The sequence below is a fragment of the Vulpes lagopus genome, chromosome 5, assembly GCF_018345385.1.
Source record: "Vulpes lagopus strain Blue_001 chromosome 5, ASM1834538v1, whole genome shotgun sequence".
NCBI classification, from domain to species: Eukaryota; Metazoa; Chordata; class Mammalia; order Carnivora; family Canidae; genus Vulpes; species Vulpes lagopus.
The window spans coordinates 13,970,424-13,989,458 of NC_054828.1; the positions used below are offsets into that span (position 1 = coordinate 13,970,424).

General features: G+C 44.5%; 1 protein-coding gene across 3 annotated transcripts in view; it reads left to right on the forward strand.

Annotated features, from left to right (window-relative positions):
* The window catches only part of LARGE1 (LARGE xylosyl- and glucuronyltransferase 1), a 522,915-nt gene that overhangs the window by 252,790 nt on the left and 251,090 nt on the right, over positions 1–19,035 (forward strand). For all 3 annotated transcript variants that reach the window (XM_041755794.1, XM_041755793.1, XM_041755792.1), the window contains exon 5: positions 12,305–12,428. In XM_041755794.1, coding sequence (XP_041611728.1) covers positions 12,305–12,428 — 124 coding nt within the window. The remainder of the gene's footprint in view (positions 1–12,304; positions 12,429–19,035) is intronic.

The following is a 19,035-nucleotide window of genomic DNA, read 5'->3' on the forward strand; positions in this document are numbered from 1 at the left end:
ATGCTTCTTTTGGCTTTCACTGTTAATTACAGCAATTAGATTTATTCTCCAGACAGGATTTTCAGCAAATTTTCATTTAAGGCTTGCTTTGTTTCATCAAATCAATTTTACTTCTGCAGTATGCCTGGTGACAGTGGGCACACTATATTTTAAAAGATAGTAAAAGAGTGACACACAGGCACTCTTATATACTCCTACCAGAACTGGAAATTGCTATAATCTTTTGGAGAAGAAGTTTTATGATGTTATGCCCAAGACCTTGACCCTATATGACTAACTTCAGGGACTGTCTTAAGAGGATAATCCTGGCTACAGGAAATACTTTTTTTAATGACCTATTGCTTACGATCCTAAAAATTTGAAAAATACTTAAAAACAGTAAGACTAAATAATGGAACACCCTTTTGTAGTAAAGCATGTCCTCAGTTGGTCTTAAAAAGCATCTCCTCGTATGGACAAATTGTATGATAAAATGACAACACACTTCAAAACATATGCATAATATTATTACATGGTGTCAGCAAAGCCACGTATATGTCACATGTGTGCAGATGCACATAAACAGAATACCGGGGGCAGGAAGACTAGCCAACACCCTGTGTAAAAAGGGAGTTTTTTGTGTTATGCTTGGAGAGAGAGAAACAAAAATGATCTTGTTTTTGTTTTCTCTTTACATATATTTCTGGTCATCTCATTATGCAACCCCTATGATAAAGAAAAAGGGTGGATGAGAAAAAAATCAATACAAAATATATGTGAACAAGGGTTTACCTAACAGAAAAAAATAGCACATTATGTGTCTGTGTCACCTAGATGGAAGACTATTTCAAGAAAAATTGGGGGACATAACTCCAACCCCATTTGCAGATAAACTGGGAAGTATAGCTGCTCTTCAAGGAAACCGAGCTTTTAGAGAGCAGAGGAAAAAAAAATTACGTAGCCACTAGGTGTTTACCTCCTGGGCAGGAAGGCAGGCCAGCTTGTAAAAATTTAATATTTGTTTGCGAGGATGATCTACTTACTCTCACACTCTACAGCCCTGTTGGCAGGAAGAAGTTGGGTGATTTCCCTTACTTTGCATATCAAGCAGCTGGATTTTTGTTTTGTTTTGTTTTGTTTTTTTAAAACTTGTGCCCCTGAAGAACATGGAAGATAAAACAGCCTATTTGCGCCCAATATCTGCCTCTAATTGTGTTATTGCTTATTCAGGCTTAAACTTATTATAGAAGCAGTTTCTAGATCGTGACGGGAAGAACTTAGGATTTGAATAAAACAAACAGAAGTAGGTACTGATTCTGGTCATACCATCTAAGAGCTGGGTGGCCCTAGTGAAGTCTCTGAAGAGCTTTGTCTTGTTCCCTTACGTCTTAGAGCCCTGTTGGACTATCCTCAGAGATAACCTATGTGAAACATTGTGTGTTTTGTGTATTGAACAAATACGAACCTAGCTCTCTGTGTGAAGTGTTTTTCAGATATGCATTTCATGCTCTTGTGACTCTGTGAGGTGGGTAGTATGATTGTCCCCATTTTACAACTGATGAAGCTATAGGTTAAGTCATAGCTCAGGATCAAAGAGAAGTTACTAGAGACCTCGCTTTGTACCCACTCAGTCTAGATTCAGAGTCTGGGGGGAGAAAAGTTACTGTCTTGAGTATCATTATTCTTTTTATTTTTCTTTTTTTTTTTAAATTTTTTTTTAATTTTTTATTTATTTATGATAGTCACAGAGAGAGAGAGAGGCAGAGACACAGGCGGAGGGAGAAGCAGGCTCCATGCACCGGGAGCCTGATGTGGGATTTGATCCCGGGTCTCCAGGATCGCGCCCTGGGCCAAAGGCAGGCGCCAAACCGCTGCGCCACCCAGGGATCCCTCTTTTTATTTTTCATCATCATTTTGAGTGACCACATAGGGAATTGTTATCATTACTGTGATCTCTGTAATCACCCCTTTATCCCTCTGTCATTATCCTCACAAATGAATAAGGAAACTGACGCTCAGAGGTTAAATAGCTTGTTCAAGGTCACTGGGGAGTCATCACTTCTCCTCACATTCTGACCTGACCTTCCTTGGTTCTGCCAAAGCCTGGAAGCCACAGGGCCTTTTGCTTTCTTTCTTTCTTTCTTTTTTCTTTCTTTCTTTCTTTCTTTCTTTCTTTCTTTCTTTCTTTCTTTCTTTCTTTCTTTCTTTCTTTCTTTCTTTCTTCTTTTTTCTTTCTTTCTTTCTTTCTTTCTCTCTCTCTCTCTCTCTCTGTTTTGTTTTGTTTTGTTTTAGAAAATTGCTCTGTTCCTCTCCCATGGAAAACTTTTCTGATGTGATATAGACTTGTCCTTGAATGTTCCCACATTATCAGTGCCACTTGTCCTCCCTCAAACCAAGAGCTCACATTGAAAAACCCCCATTCTGGCTGCTGTGTTTTTCTGCAGTGAGTTCTATTAAATCGTTAAGGATAACAGATTCACTGAGCATTGGAGGTACTGTCACAGACTCTTTCTTTTTCTAGAATTGCAATTCCATTGTAAACTTAATAATTAAGGATTATTTCAGCTCAGATGTCCCTGTATATTTTAATAAAAGCAGACCCTGGATTGCCCTGTAGGGGCTGTGGCACATTCCTGACAAGAGAAGAAAGAAAAGCAGGGAGAAAGCTGGGGTTTAATCATCTTTGCTCTTTGTATTACCATATTTATTGCATCCCAACCTGGAACAGGGGAGCAGTTAAGGAAATCACAGAGGCAGCAGGAGCATTGCTCATTATGAGCAAAGTCTGCAGGCTCTGCTGAAGATGAAACATGCACTTGCTGCTTTCTTTGTTGTAAAAGTGTGATCTGGTCTGAATATAGACCAGGCTTAATGTCTGTATTGTTCAGACCCCGCCAAGCTACGTGGGACTGGTTGTATATGAAGATGTTCTGGCCTATTCACAAAAAAGCCTTTGCTCCTGGGCTTAAATCAATGCTCCCAAAATGCATATAATTGATGACTGGTATAAAAGACTATTTTTAGATGTTGTAGAAATAAATTTAAATAACATTGAATCCTATATTGAGAAATTATCTTTTTCTGTAAGAAAAAATTCTAAGTTCTCCTTTGCTTGATGCAGTTCAGTTGATATAAATATATTCTTAACATCTGTCTAACTCCTGCTATCTCCCTGTGAACAAAAGAGCAAGGGGTGGGGGTGGGGCCCTTGGCCTTTGATTTTGGAATTTGAGGACCCTATCATTAAAACTATTTCTTACCTTCCTGATTAGGAACTAAATGTAAAATAAGACTCAGAAGTCACACATGGAGAATGAAAGTCCTTTTTATCACTGTTCTGAGCTGCAGGACATTTCTTCAAAATGTGGGCACAGTAGGATACTCTCTCAAATGCAGGCACGGTTGGGCTTTTTCTCACCCCCATTAGTTGGGTTTCCCTTCTGGTAGAGGCCAGCCCTGACACCTGCAGGCCTTCCTGACACAGCAGACCATTGGCTGTATAGCCCAGCTCCCTCAGGAGAGAGAAGCCCAGAAACAGCTGAGCAGACCAGGTCTCTTTCCCTCCCCCAAACAGGCCACTTCCCATCTCAGGCAGATGAGAACGTGTTGGCATCTAATTCACATACCTAATGTTCACTCTTCAAGTGAGTACAGTCCATTGGTTTTTAGTGTTCTCTGACTTGTCCAACCATCACTACTTCATAATGTTAGGCTGTTTTCATCATCTCAGCAAGACCCCTTTGTCTTCATGAGGACTTGCTCCCCGTGTCCCCCTTCTTCAATCCACTGACAGCCCCTCATCTTTCTGTGCCTGTAGATTTGAAGATTCTGGACCTTTCACATCAATGGAGTCTCTCACTGTTTAGTCTCTCATGAGTGGCTGCTTTCGCCGAGTACCACATTCTCAAGGTTCATCGGTGTCATAGCAGGGGTCATCGATGCTTCTTGTATTTGCGTTTCCAATAATACTCCAGTCCATGGCACCACCACCTTTTGTGTATCCACTCAGCACATAGTTGTCATTGGGGTTGTTTCCATTTCTTGGCAGTTCTGGATGATGCTCCTGTGAAGGTTTGTGTACAAGTATGGGTGTCTAACTAGGAGCAGGGCTGCTAAAGAGCTCAGCAGCTGTTAACTTTTTATGCTTAATTTCTGGAGAAATCCCCAGAACCGGTTTCCAAAACAGCTCTACACCATCTTCCAATTCCATAAGTGACAAATGAGGGCTCCAGTATCCCCAAGTCCTCACCAGTACTTGTTGTTCTCTTATTTTAGCTGTTTGATGGCTGTGAAGTGCTACTTTGTAGTTTTGATTGACATTTCCTGGTATCTAATGCTGTCAAGCATCTTTTCTTGAGGTTATTGGCCATCTGTGTATCCTCTTTGAGAAATGACTGTTCAAATCCTTTCCTTGGGCTTTTTGTTTTTTCAAATTTATTTATTTTAGAGAGAGTGAGAGCATGTGAGTGGGCAGAGGGTCAGAGGGAGAGAAAACCTTCAAGTGGAGTCCCCGCTGAGTGCAGAGCCTGACGTGGGGCTCCGTCTCACAACCTGCAAGATTGTGACCTGAGCCAAAACCTCGAGTTGGATGTTTGAGCCACCCACGCACCCCTCCTTTGCTCAGTTTTTAATCAGCTTACATGTCTTTGTATTGTTTGAATTGTAGAAGATCTTTATATATTATGGTTACAGGTCCTTTATCAGATAAATATCTGCAAATATTTTCTCCCATTCTGAGTTAACTTTTCTACTTTCCCGATGGTATCTTTTGAAACACAAACATTTTTAATTCTGATTAGGAAAAAAAAAAAAAAAAAAAAAAAAAAAAAATTCTGATTAGGACCAGTTTGTTTGTGCTTTGGATTTTTTGCCTAAGAGACCCTTGCCCAATACAATGCTAAAAGGTTTACTCCCACATTTTTTTTCTGAATGCCTCTGCTTGTAACACCCAGATACGTGTGTCAGACTATAAGCACATTTGGATCTCTTTGGTTATTATTAACTTGTCTATTTATTTATTCTTTCAATAAAAAATTACTGGATGTTATATCTACAGGGACTAGTAAAAATATAGGGACATGATTATTTACAAAATACAGGTCCCAGTGCCAAGACCCCATCTCGCAGGGAACAGGGAAGTGACTATTTAGTAGACTATAGCATTCATCTGTGTTTTGAGTTCTGAAATCAGTGGGGGACATAAAAGAAGGACACCTGACCCAGTTGAATGGCTTCCTCATCAAGTACAGTGACATCTACGTTGACCACAGAAGGCTGGAAGCAGTTAGCAAAGCAATGTGAAGGTGGTCAAAGAAGAGAAGCAGCATGCACTTGAGCCTGTGGGAAAACATGATTAGTCTCTGACATTGTACCCACGGCTAGGCCCTTGCCAAGCACTGGCATGTAGAGTGAGAAAACAGGAGGATAAGTGCATTGTGGAAGCAGAGAAACTCCTCCCTATACAGCTCACATTCTAGCAGCGGGCAGGAGATAGACCTGCAGATGGATATAGAGAGTTCCAGTGCTGAGAAGAAATAGGGCAATGCAGTGGGGGGAGCCCTTGGAGAGGGAGGGGACACTTTTGATGGAGCGGCCATGGAGAGCCTCCCTGAGCAGGTGGCACTTTATTCCTTAAGAAGGAGAAAGTTGGTCACATGCACATCTGGGGAAGGGAATGGTTGGAGTGCAGGTCTGTGGAGGGGGAGTAAGAAGACATGTGTTTGGAGAGGTGGACCGGATGAGATTATCAAACCTCCTGCTAGCTCCATGCGGGAGGCGGGACTTTATGCATCGTACAATGAACAGGGGGTTATGTGATCATTTCGGAGGGAGTCCTGGGCTTACAGGACAGAGGATCTGTTGGAGGGAGCCAGCTCAGAGACAGGGAGAGAAGGGGAGCATGTATTTGTGAACTCTCACCGAAGAGCAGGTACACTAATCATGCTAACATTTATTAAGTCCATATTCCTTGGGGGTCACTGTTCTAAGTGCTTCATATACTTTAATTCAATTTGATAGTAACAACCCCATTTTATGGATTCAGAAGCTGAGACTCCAAGACTAACATGCTTGTCCAATGTCCTGTCTTTAGTTGGTGACAGATCAAGATGAGAAGCAGCCAGGCAATTTGGCTTTAGAGGCCTGGATCCTAACCAGTGGACTAGGCTGCCTTCAGGGTATGGGATTGATTGGGGGTGTGGGAGGTGGGCGGGGAAGGACCCCTGGTGATGCTCCTGTTTCCAGCTTGTGTGAGGCTGGATAGATGGTGTGCCCTTAGCCCTGGCATGGAATTCTGTGGGACACACCTGTGTTAGGAGACTCTATTTAATAGGTCCTGTGTTGTTTTGGGGGCTAGGCTACCCCAGTGAATGACAGACCAAATGTCTATCCTCATGGAGCTTACGTTCTCGAGGAAAGACAAGTTACTAAACACTCCGCAACTTCTTAGTCACCTGGTGTTAGGAGAGTCGTCATTAGGCCATCATGATGCTCAGTGGCCTGTGGGCATGAAGGGAGGACCAGCTAGTTGGTGGTTGGATTTATAGATTGAAACTTGAGGGAAACATTCTGGTTTGTACAGAAATTTGAAGCAAAGTAGTCTGGGCAGTATTTTCAGGTGCTTCTCCTGTGGCCTCCAAGAGGTACAGTTGACAGGACCCATATTCTCATGATGGTGCTGAAAGTGGAGCTTAGAGCTGCTCTGAGCATCTTGCTCACAGCAGTGAGATCAAGCTGCTGCTGGTGAGCCTGCATGGGGCTGGTGAGACTGTCCATGAACTGGCAGGGTCTCAGTGGTCCCCTGGGCTGGGGGGCCCCCCCCCATGTGTCCTCTGATTCATCATTTGCATATTCTGATGAGGCACACGGACCCCTTTAACAAAGCAAACAGCTAGTTTTGCCCTAAAGATGAGCTAAGTGTCTCTGGATTTATTTTCCCTTCTGGGGAGTTGCTTGAAATAGACCAGAGCAAGAACTTGTAAGGGGAAAGCCTCATCAGATGCTGGCAGCATCCTCCTCTGCAAGCCTATTCCTCTTTCCACGCTGGTCTGTCTTCAGCTCTGTAGCCAGGTTAATGTCTCGAATTACAACTCTATCGCCTTCCTGCTCAGCACCCAAATCTTGTCTGGCTCTCTTTCTCTTAGACAATGAAAGTCATGGATCTTAAGAAGTCACGCACTCTGGCCTGCCCTGCCATTAGGACTTGCACTTTTTCTTTTTATCCTCCCTATTCTTGGCATGCAGTAGGTGTCCAATAAATGTTGTTATATGATCCACCCAAATAAGCCTGTCATTCCTTCATAGACATGCAATATACTTTCCCACCTCTGTTCCTTTCCTTATTCTGTTACATCCTACGGATTGCCTTCCTCCTTCCTCCCATCTCTTCTCATCTAAAGGTCTGGTTTAATTGCCACTTAGTCCATGTAAGCATTGTAGATGCTCCACGGTTGAGAAGTAGGCTCTTCCACCCCTGTAGCTTTTGTGCTTCTCTTTGCAGAGTTGTCCTGTACACTTGTACAGGTTGCTCACCATTCAACCCTAGGGGTACCCTTCACTTACTGTCCATATCAGTCTATACAGATGGCTCCCCAGGAGCTGTGCCATTCCCACACTTTGCAGCTCTGTGAGGTGGCCCAGTGTTAGGGCACAGCCATGTTCCAGTGTTTATGTAGTTATTGGCATTCTCTCTCTGCTTCTACCAGATTGATAGCTGCACCAGCAGAGAGTCCCAGCTCCAGCACCACCTAAACCCCTATTATGCCTTACATGTACTTACTGCTTGATAGCTCTTTGTTGCATGTTTCTTCATTCAACTCATTTTTTGTTTTATGGATGGAAGAACTAATTGAAATTACTTCATTTGAAGAGTAATGCAAAGCAGGAAAGAAAAATCACAGTTTCCTAATAAGTTAGCACTGACAATGGCTGTCATAGTCTGCTCGGGCTGGTACAACAAAATACCACAGACTGGAGATGGGAGGGGGGCTTATAGACCACAGAAATCTGTTCCTCACAGTCTCAGAGACTGGAAAGTCCAGGATCATGGCACAGCATGGTCTTAAGGGAGGTGGGGTAGTGGAGACTGCTTTCTGGTTGCAGACTGCCAATTCCTGTGTCCTTCTATGATGGGAGGAGGGTGAGAGCTCTCTGAAACTTCTTTTATAAAGACACTAATCCCTTTCAGGAGGGCTGCAGCCTCACAGCATACTCACCTCCCAAAGGCCCCACTTCCTGATACCCTAGGGCTTAGGATTCGACATGAATTTAGGGGGGCATGCCATAAGCACTCAGACCATACTAGTGGTTAACATACATTCAAATCTTTCATACCAGGGACTTTATATTATATCACTTAGTCCTTACAATGCAATATTGTTTACTTACTGTTAGTGTTCCTAATTTGAAGATGAATAAATTGAGGCCTAGAAAGATGTGTTAACTTGCTTCTGGTCACTCAGTTAGTAGTTAACACAGCCAGGGCTCTGACCCAGACATTCTCGAGCAGAGTGCCCAGCTCTGAAGCATTGGTGCAGATAATGCCATTGACCGTTGTTGCCTTCTCATGGTAAGGCTAATGGTGACCTGGAAGGAGGGACTTTGGCTTTCTCTTCCTGTTGCACAAGTGTTTGTTGAGCACCTATTATGTGCCAGGCTCTCCTCTGGCCACTAGGGATAGAGATGAAAACATGGTTTTTGTCCTCAGAGACCTCCTAGTAGAGATAAGGAGCCACATGTTTCAATACTTATACAGTGTCATGTTAGAAATGGTAGACAGGTTTTGGGGTGCTTGGGTGGCTGAGTTGATAACATCTGACTCTTGATGTCTTCGCTTAAGTCTTGATCTCGGGGTTGTGAGTTCAAGCCCCATGTTGGGCTCCATGCTGGGTGTGGAGCCAGAAAGAAAGAAAAAAGAGAGAGAGAGAAAGGAGGGAAAGAAGGGAAGGAAGGGAAGGAAGGGAAGGAAGGAAGGAAGGAGAAAAGAAAGGAAGAAAGAAGGAAGGAAGGAAGAAAAGAAAGGAAGGAAGAAAGAAGGAAGAAAAGAAAGAAAGAAAGAAAGAAAAAAAGAAAGAAAGAAAGAAAGAAAGGAGGAAGAAAGAAAAAGAAAGAAAGAAAGAAAGAAAGAAGAAAGAAAGAAACAAAGAAGAAACAAAGAAAAAGAAAGAAATGGTTGGGATGTTTTTTATATGAGATGCCAAGGGACAAGGATGAGCTCAAAGAAGGTGTCCCGGAGGAGCTAACTTGCAAAGGGAAGTCTGAACGATAAACAGGAGTTCATGGGACTTCTAAGTAGGAGGCAAGTATTTTTTGGAGCACATAAAGACAGAGACACATGAATAGCAGGATTGTGTTGAAACAAATATACATAGCTTGGTCTGTTTAGTATTTTCACTGTGTCTAAAATTATGCCATTCCTCCATTGTGGATAAAATTGAAAATTGACAGGAAGGCTTTCTTTTATCCATTCTTGATGCATAAGACTCCATCGTGGCTCCTTTTTTATTTTTTTTTAAGATTTTATTTATTTATTCATGAAGGGGGCGGGGCAGAGACACAGGCAGAGGGAGAAGCAGGCTCCATGCAGGGAGCCTAATGTGGGACTCAATCCCCGGTCTCCAGGATCACACCCTGGGCTGCAGGCGGCGCTAAACCACTGCGCCACCAGAGTTGCCCTCCATTATGGCTCCTGTGGGAGAGGGGGGCTGGTTGTACCAACACGAGAGCTAAATGGACCATCTGTCTTCCCAAGGACTCTGACTAGTACCTCTCATTTAGCCTTCAGGTAAGTCATTGGCTGATAAATATATGACCACCAATCATCACTCAGGCCAACTGGTAGCTTCTTACAGGAAAACTTTTTGTAGGGCTTCCAAGGAATGCTATAGGGCCCTTTCCCCTTGAGTATAGATAGTTTAATGGGAGAATCTGCAGTGTTCAGGCATTCGGTCCCATGGAGAAATTCTGCAGTCCTGTTTGTGTCTTCTGTTCATTTACTCTGTTTATCATCTTTGAGCACCTGTTATATATATGGTGGGTTAGCCTTGGATGATAATCACCTTTGGGTCTAGACTCTTCCATTCAGCTCCATCTGGCTTTGCTACGCTCACCTTAAATTGGTGTGTCCAATCCCAAACCCCTCATCTTCCTCTGATGTGCCTTGCTTTTTGTAACCCCTGTCCTGGAGACATCACCACCAACCCAGGAACCTCAGTGTCCCCTTCTGCATCTTCCACTTCATTTCCCCCCTTTCTCTAAGATCTCTTTTCCTGAAATCCCTCTAGATTCAGCTTTCTTGCTGCTCTTCCCCAGACATGGTCTCAATCAGATCCTCACTTCACATTCACCTAGTCTCCTCTTCTAAATGATGTGTCTACCTCCCTTCCCCTTCTCTCTCCACCATCCATCACTTAATCCAGTCCATTTATTGAACTCCTCCTGCATTCTTTGCACAGAGCTAGATTATGAGGTGATATTTTTGAACATAATGGGCATGATCCTTGACTTCTCCAAGCTCACAGTCAAGTGGGGATCTAGACAGGTAAAAAGGCGACCAAAACCCGAGGGTGGGTGCATGGTACTGAGATAACTGACTATTAGGAAGGGACCCTGAGCCAGGCATGGGTAGTCAGGGAAGGGCTCCAGGAGAAAATGATGGTGGCCCTCAGAACTGAAGGCCGAACAAAAGATAAATGCTGGCTGGGGAGTGTGAAGGGTGGGAGGAGAGGGGGCCAGACCAGGAGATTTGAGAGGGCAGCGATGGTGTGCCTTACCTTGTCCCTGGCATCCTGCTCATCTCCTGCCAAGTAATAGGTGCTCAGTAAGTATTTATCAAATGAACAAATGCATGAAGGTTCTTACAGAGCAGACTGAATCTGCAGTCTCAGGTGAAGAGAGGGCATGGAAAACAGAAGGTCTGTGTCTCTGGAATAGAGCTGGGAAGAGGCTCAGAAGCTGAGAGCTAGGAGGTGGGTCACATTGCTCCCCACACCTCGCTAATATAGTAGGGACTATTTAATTGGGTATTCACTGCACTGCCTCCTGCACTCTCTGCTCTCTCCTCCTCTGCTCTGACCTTAGAGTCCCAGCTAACTGCTTCCCCACCCCCCATGCTCCCAGCACCCCCTGGGCGCCAGCTGTTGTCTCCTGTTACTCTCCTTGGATTGTGTCCATTCTCCCTTTGCTTCCTATCAAACTCCTATATCTTTTAGGGCACTGCTTCCCCAGCTCCTCCACGTCCTCCTGACCCAGTCAGAATTAGCCGTTTTTTGCCTTTACTCTCATAGAATGCTGTGCTGTGGTTGTGGTTGTTAACAACATAATGTGCCACCGTGTGTGTATATTAAATTGTGGATCCTCTGTCCCTATAAGGAGTGTCAGCTCCTTGAGGTCAGGGGAACCAGGTCATTTTCATCTTTAGATTTCCCAGAGGCACTCATTTGTGGTATTATAGTTCACACTGTCACTTCTGCTAGCTCAGTTGTATTTATAAGACTAGAAGGCATATCTGCTATTTATTATCCTGTGTTTATTATTCATATGCCTTATCTCTTCTACTTACCTCATACACAGTAGCCTGATAAAGAGATTTCTCTCAACATTTTACAGAATGAAGAAACAGCAGTGCAGAGGCAGAAGCAACACACTCAAAATCCCCACTAATAAATACCATGACTGGGATTTGCACCCATTTCCATTGGACTCCAGAAGCTTTGCCCTTGTGTAATGCCGGCTATTTCGGATGCTCCCTCAGTAATGGCTGGTTGGCCAAGGGGAATGAATAAAAAAAAGCTCTAGGAATATTAGAAGTTGAGAGTAAGCTGATGTCCGGCGATGGGGTTCCCTGGTGATGCCATCTTGGATGCCTGGGTTTCTTTTGGAGAAGAACAAGCAGAAAACAGAACTCAGTACTGTGCTGTGGGAGAAGTATCTTGTCTGTTGCATTCAGTCTAAAGACTTCATTGTCTGACCACGTGCTCCTGAAACTGATGCCCATACGTCTAGATGGTAGAAATAATGGGCTGGCCAAATTGTTATCTGTGCCCTGCTTAAGATTTTTAGAGACACAAATATGCTATTAGGGTTGGCTCGAATGGAGGGTTACCAATGATTTGACCATCTGAAATCTTGTGGTTGGGTGAAATACCTTCTCTCCTTTTCAGCTTCCGCCATCCTTGTCAGCAAGCATTGGGTTGGTCATGTGCCTGACTTCCTTTCACAGCTGCTGTTAGAAACTGATGGGCACATTACAAGTTAGAAAGAATGTGATTTTGTGGCTGGAACTCCCTGACTCATCCCTCCTGACTCCTCTTCCCTCCACTTCTCACAGGCGGAACCCCTTGCACTTCCACCTCATTGCTGACTCCATCGCAGAGCAGATCCTGGCAACGCTCTTCCAGACCTGGATGGTGCCGGCCGTGCGCGTAGACTTCTACAACGCAGATGAGCTCAAGGTACAGGCAGGAGGGAGAGGTGCCTCCCTGAGCACCGCATGCTGGAAGCTTTTCTTGGTTGTGGCCTTGTAGACTGGCAGTGGTAGAAACCTCAGCTTTCAGCTGGAAATGCCCAGGGTATAACTTAGGCTGTTTGTCACTCAGATCTGATATTACTACAGAAAGCATCAAAGGGACCACTACTTCAGCACAGAATGTGTGCTGGTCTGTGTGGTTCTGGCACAGACCAACTTTCTTTAAAGGGTTTCTTCAGAAGGGGAAGACCTGGTATGCATCTGAAAGAGGTCTTTGGTGGCTCTTCTAGAGAATTCTGCTACCAGTGAGATCAGTGCTAAATTCAGAGTCAGGGGCCTGGGTTTTAATTTGTTGTATTGTCACTTGTCGTAAGATACAAAGTAAATAATTTGTACCTTTGCTGTGTCTGTTTTCTCATCAGTAAAAAGGTGATTATCATACCAACCTCACTGGGTAATGAAAAGGCAGAAATGAGAGAATGTGTGTGAATGTGCTTTTAAAAGATTATGCAACACAATAGTAAAGATTGTATTGGGCCAGAAGTTTCACCGAATAAGACTCATTTGGCCATATCATTTCCTTGCTTAAAAGCCATCTGTACTGCCATGTTGCCTGGATCAGGATTGGAATTCATAGTCTCAAGAAGTCCTGCCTCTGGTTCTTGACTCTTCTTCCAGTCTCATCTGTGTCATTCCTGGAAATTCATCCTGTTACTCAGCTCTAGGAAACTACTTCTAGTCTCTGCTTGAGTCTTTGCTTATGCTGTTCCTTCCAACTGACATTCCCTTCCACCTGCCTTGTCACAACTCCTACTCACCTGCTGCATTGGTACTTCCTCTGAGAACCTTCCCTGACTTCTCCAAAGAAGACTTCTTCAGCAGTCTATCTGCTGGTTTAGTTTAGAACCTTTTTTAATAGGGGAGGGGGTAGGGAAGCACGTCTTACTCTTTTCTGATTTCTGGTGCATAGCTGATACCCTGTAATACTTGTGAATTTAACAAATTGCTGTTGTTAGGAGAACACGTAACTTTGCTGAAATATGTTGATGTTCTATCTCCTATCACCTTGGGAAGGACTGAACACCTAGGCATGGGCTGATTCTAGCAAATTGCTTGTTCCAAACCTCATAAAGCCATTATCTTTTCATTTCAGAGCCATAACATTTTAAATAGATCACAGAGATGCCGGCCAGAGTTTCTGATTTTCCCATATTTCAGACTCTGAGGTTGATCGAGATGTTCAGAATTTAGCATTTGGGGATTGTCGTGGTAATTTGTGTGCCATTCCAATCTATTCTGAGCTAAAATTGATTAACACTCTTAAAAGGGAAAAACAAAATTTAGCAAATTGCTACGCTAATTAAGGTGAAAGCAAGCCTCTCTGTCTCCCAGGGTCTCGGCGCCAACACAGTGGGGGAAAAGCAACGGGAGGGAGGCGTGGCGCCTGGTGCACAAGGATGCTTCTGCCTCCTTCATTGCTCTTTTTTGGGCAATCCTGTGCCATGCCCCTTGCAAGTCTGTGCCCCCCCTACTTTTAAAGAAAACACAAAAGTGGTTCAGCAGAACCCCAAGTTCACATCTTGGCTTGCTGTTGAAGAACCATCTGAATTGGTGTCTGAGCCCTGGCTCAGTCGGGTATTAGATGGGTGGCACAGTGACAGCCACCAAGACAAGGACTAAACAAAATAACACCTGTGAAAGCACAGCAGTGTCTGGAATGCAGCAGATTTTTGAAAAGGCCCCATTCTCCTTTGCAGCCAAGGCACAAAGTAAGATTAAAATGCTCGTGAAATCCACAGACATTTGGGAGATGTCTGAAGGACATCTGAAGGAGTAAGGCACCAAGGACTGTACTGTGCTCCCGGGAACCCTGGGGCATCCCTGAGGTTGAGGTCTTGGACGACATGGGGGCAGAGGGACTGCTGCTCTGACTCTTGCATGCCCACTTTCATCCTGCCGACTGTTCATTATTTTACATATTGGATTTTTATCCATTGGAATCACAGATTCCATGGCTTAAAAAATAAGAATTAAAAAAAATACAATCAGATGTGTTCTAAAAGATACTGTCTCCAGTGTCGTCGTCTTTTCTTTTTTTTTTTTTGTCTCCAGTGTCTTATCCTCTAGCGTGACCTTTGCTACCAACTGCACTGACTACCCTGTTCAAAGTCTCAAACACACCTGCATTTTATTTCCCTTCCAATGAAACTCCCATCTCCCACCATCCTATATCCCCTGAGACTCTTGTCAGAATCCTGTAAGGACAATGAGTATGAAAGCATTTTGTAAACACGATCTTGCCATAACTGATGATCACAGTAGCGATGATTTATATGTGATCTAGCTCTGCAAACCTCAAACCATGGTTTGCCCCGTCCCCGCAGCTTGAGCCTCTCCTGGCCGTAGCACTGCTATATGCCTGCTTAGCTGCTCTTCCAGAACCAAGAGTTCATCTTTTTTTTTTTTTTTTAAGATTTTATTTATTTATTTGAGAGAGAGAGCATGAGGGAGAAAGCAGGAAGGGTGGGTGGGGAAGAAGGAGAAGCAGACTCTCGCTGAGCAGGGAGCCCAATGCGGGGCTCTATCCCAGGACCCCGGGATCATGACCTGAGCTGAAGGCAGACACTTAACCCGGGGAGTCACCCAGGCACCCCCAAGAGTTCACCTCTGACATCCCTCTTCCCTCACCCTGTGTCTGCTCATCCCATTCCTAGCTGGTCTCCATCTTCCTGGCCGCCATCCCTCTCTGAGCTTTTGTGACCTCTCCCCAACACAACAGCAGTTTTGGTCTTTTCCCCTCTGCCCACTCCTCCCCCAGATGTATTCTCCCTCAGCAGCATGAGTTGGCTCTCTCAGAAGCATGCCCAACCATGCCAGTTCCCTTTCCTGTGCATAACACCCTGCGTGGTGTCCTGGTGCTCCAAAGATAGAGGCCAGGACCTGGACTTGCGCTCCTTCTGGCTCCTGCGTCCTCCGGCTCTGTCTTCTACCACAGTACCACCGCTCACTCACTGGATCATCACATGTGCTCTGCTCCTTCCCTCTCACCAGGGGGGCCACTACACAGGCTACTCCTCTGTCTGCTAAACTCTGTTCCCCAGTTGGCCTCCTCTTCCCCATTGCTAGTTAATTCCATGTTTTTTTCACTTAAGCTACATTTACTCTGGGAAGCCTTCCCTGCATTCAGTATCTGATAGGGGACGCTTTGTTGTATGTTCTCATGGGATCACATACATTTCATCACACACCGTGATCTTTCTTGTCTTTGCGGAGAAAACTGGTCTTTCTCGCCCCTAGATAGCTGGTTCCAAAAGGGCCGAGATAGGTCTGCTTTTTATCTTTAATCTTTAATGCCTCCTGTGATGCCTGGCCTATGAAAATATTTGCAAAATGATGATATACAGTAAACTTAGAGCTGGGTCCTTATGAGTAATAAAGCCATTAGGAAGGGGTTTCTTTATCATTGTCAGGGCTCACCACATTCCTAAGGCTTGTTGGGCCTTAAGGTATGGGCGGACAGCCAGGTATTTGTCTACCAGTGACCCTGCAGTGGCATAAATAAGACAGCTCCATCTGTGCTACCCTGTGTAAAGTCCCGAGAGCAGCCCTGGGACAGGTGAGTGTCTTTCCATGAATGCATTAAAACGCCATCCATCAGCTGATGTTAGCAAAGGAGGAAGAAGGGGAGAAGAGAGGGCCCGTGCTGTGTTGTGCAGTTGCATTTAGAAAGCGTGTCTGATGGTACCCTCAGCAGGCACACATGATGCCCCCCACCCCCAAACTGGTGCTGGAAAATCACTTTGTACAGCTGTTGGAAATGGCATTTCTCGGAAACACTCCTGTGGGCCCCTTATTATATCTGTTAGTGCTGGAGAACGGACTAAAAGGGAAGAGGAAATTTATAAGGGATTGGTGCATGATTACAAATGAACTGTAGGAAGTCCGCCGTGGACTGGTATGCTTCTCTTGGTAATGGCCAATTAGTGCAGATTTGCAAATAGTGATCACTCAGCTTGCTTGTCTCTGTGGCCTGTGAAATGCTCATTGGTCTTCTGATGTTTACAGGACCCATTCATTTCCAGCCTCCCAGTCCCCATATCAACAGGCTACCAGGACTGAGCACATTTTTGTACCCAGAACTCCATTCAAGATGCATAGCTCCTCTCACCAGAGAAAGGAAGAGCAGGATGGGGGACTTATTTTTGTGGGGAGCTTTGTAGATGATGGCATGCTGTCACTTGCCCCTCAACGGCAGCCTTGTGGGATGGACTGAAGTTTGATTACCACCATCTCACAGATAATTTATAAATTGAAGCATGGAGTTGAAGAGTATTTGCCTACAATCAGGCAGCTAATAAATGCCACAGCTGCTATTTAACTTTTCCCTTTCCAAATGGAATGCTAGGAGATAGAGGATTGTGTAATTCAGTAGACATGGATGTAGAGCAGATTTGAAGGGAAGGAGGGAGTCAGGGACTACAGCCACCGAGGAACGCATCGGCCACTGTTGAGTTGTGCTTGAACATAGGATTCCTGTTTTCTGTGCCTCAGGACCCCATCAGGCTGCAGTGTAACTTGTGTTATCTATGGGACCCTTGGTATCTTATGTGTGATGGGCTCCTTTTATAGAATGCCCCCAGCTCTGTGGAGCAAGTGCTATTATTATCCCCACCATGCAGATAAGGAGGGCAAGGCTTTGGGGTGGTCAACCAAACCAACCCCAAGTCCTGTGTGTAGCTCATAGATGGCAGAGCCAGGATTAAAACCCAGAACTACTTGACTTCACAACCCATGCTCTCCTGTGTTAGATTTCCTTCCCTGTGGTCTGCTTGTATGTGTGTGTGTGTATATATATATATATATATATATATATATATATATATATATTTTTTTTTTAAGATTTATTTATTTGAGAGAGAGAGAGAATGAGTGTGTGCACAAGTAGGGGGAGGGGCAGAGGGAGAGAATCCACAAGCAAACTGCCTGCTGAGCACGGAGCCCAATGAAGTACTCAATCCCAGGTCCCTAAGATCATGACCTGAGCCAAAACCAAGAGTCAGCCTTTTAACCGACTGAGCCACCCAGGCTCCCCTATGGCTTGTTTTTAAGCTGGGACCCTGTAATTGTGACTAGACAAGGGTCCTCTAAGCTCTCGGTGGTGGTTTTTTTCCTGGTTTTTGCTGAAGAACAAATGCATTAGCATGACCCCTCCATTAAAGGGGATGGAGCTTCCTGCTGTAGATAAAAGGACACTATATTCACAATGCTGCTGAAGTTCAGGACAGCCCTATCACTTCCACCCAAGGTTGTTTTCCAAATGAAGCAGTCACTCTCTGGGCAGTTTCCCTTAAATCAGCAGTACAACCTTGTCAGTTTTCACACAAGACCCTGCATACCAACCAGCCCTTGATCTTGCCCCAGTTGGCCCAGAAAGTCAATCCCATGCCATCAGCTGGGGTGAGAATGAACCCGAGCTTGCAACGGGAAGCTCCTAGGGCCGCAGCCGTTTCATGATTCACCTGTCCAGCTGGGGGTCCTAATTTATCTCCTTTTCTCTTAGACCTGATGCCTGCTCGTTACCAACATCAGAAAGGTTATGAAGTGGGATTCAGGGCTATGGCTCCAAAAAATATTAATGGCTGACTCTAAAAATTGGCTCCCTACTCATCCTCTGTTACCTTTATGCTGGTCTTTGTGGAGTATCGCAGAAGCTCTCTTTAGATAACTGCCATCTTCAGCACCCTGCTGTCCTTTGGGAGACATACTTCTATTGTTCCTCTCATTAGGGGGTGGATAAACTGCTACCTACCCTATCTGTTTCCCAGGAAGATGTGCTTCCTGAATGTTGGACATTTCCAGTTAGGAAGGACTGATACAAATAAGAAGCCCTAGGGATTCAGGGTTCGGAGGAAGCTCGATAAAAATAGCTGTCTTTGGACAGATGAGGTCCAGGGAGGGTTAAGAATTATCCAGGATCACATGTGATTCTTTCCAACACAGTCCTCTTCCCAGAATTGGGTCTGGGTGTTTTGATTGTGGGGTCTGGGCTATCGCTCAAAGGCACTGCACTTGACAGTGGTTGAACACCATGGACCGTCACCAACTCTACCCCCATGGGGCTGGAGCAGGTTCCAGTTAGGCTTGACCTGCAGAGGAAGGACAGAAGTCTCATGGAGGACATGATCTGCTCTAAGATGCCTGGCAGAAGAGTGAGAAGTGAAGTGTGTGTGACCTTTGGAATTGTGCGACTTCACTAATAATTCGGTAATACTGAGAATAACACACAATGCTTAATTGTCTTTTAAAGTTGTTACCTCTAGCCCTTCTTTATTAAAGGTGAAGATTAAATGCAGTAAATGAGGTCTCATAATGGAAAGCACACAGTGCTTGGCACATAGTAGGGACTCATGAATTCTGTGTTTTCTCTTTTTCTATATTTGAAAATGGCTATGATTAACCTCTTAAATCTTCACCCTTGTTTCCTTCTCTCCTTTTGCGTCTCATGTTCTATAGGAGGGCTGACGGGGGTTAAATATTATGTCCAGGTCTGGAAAAGTTATTATCTCCCATTCTCTTCATTGTTTTTCTTGGGC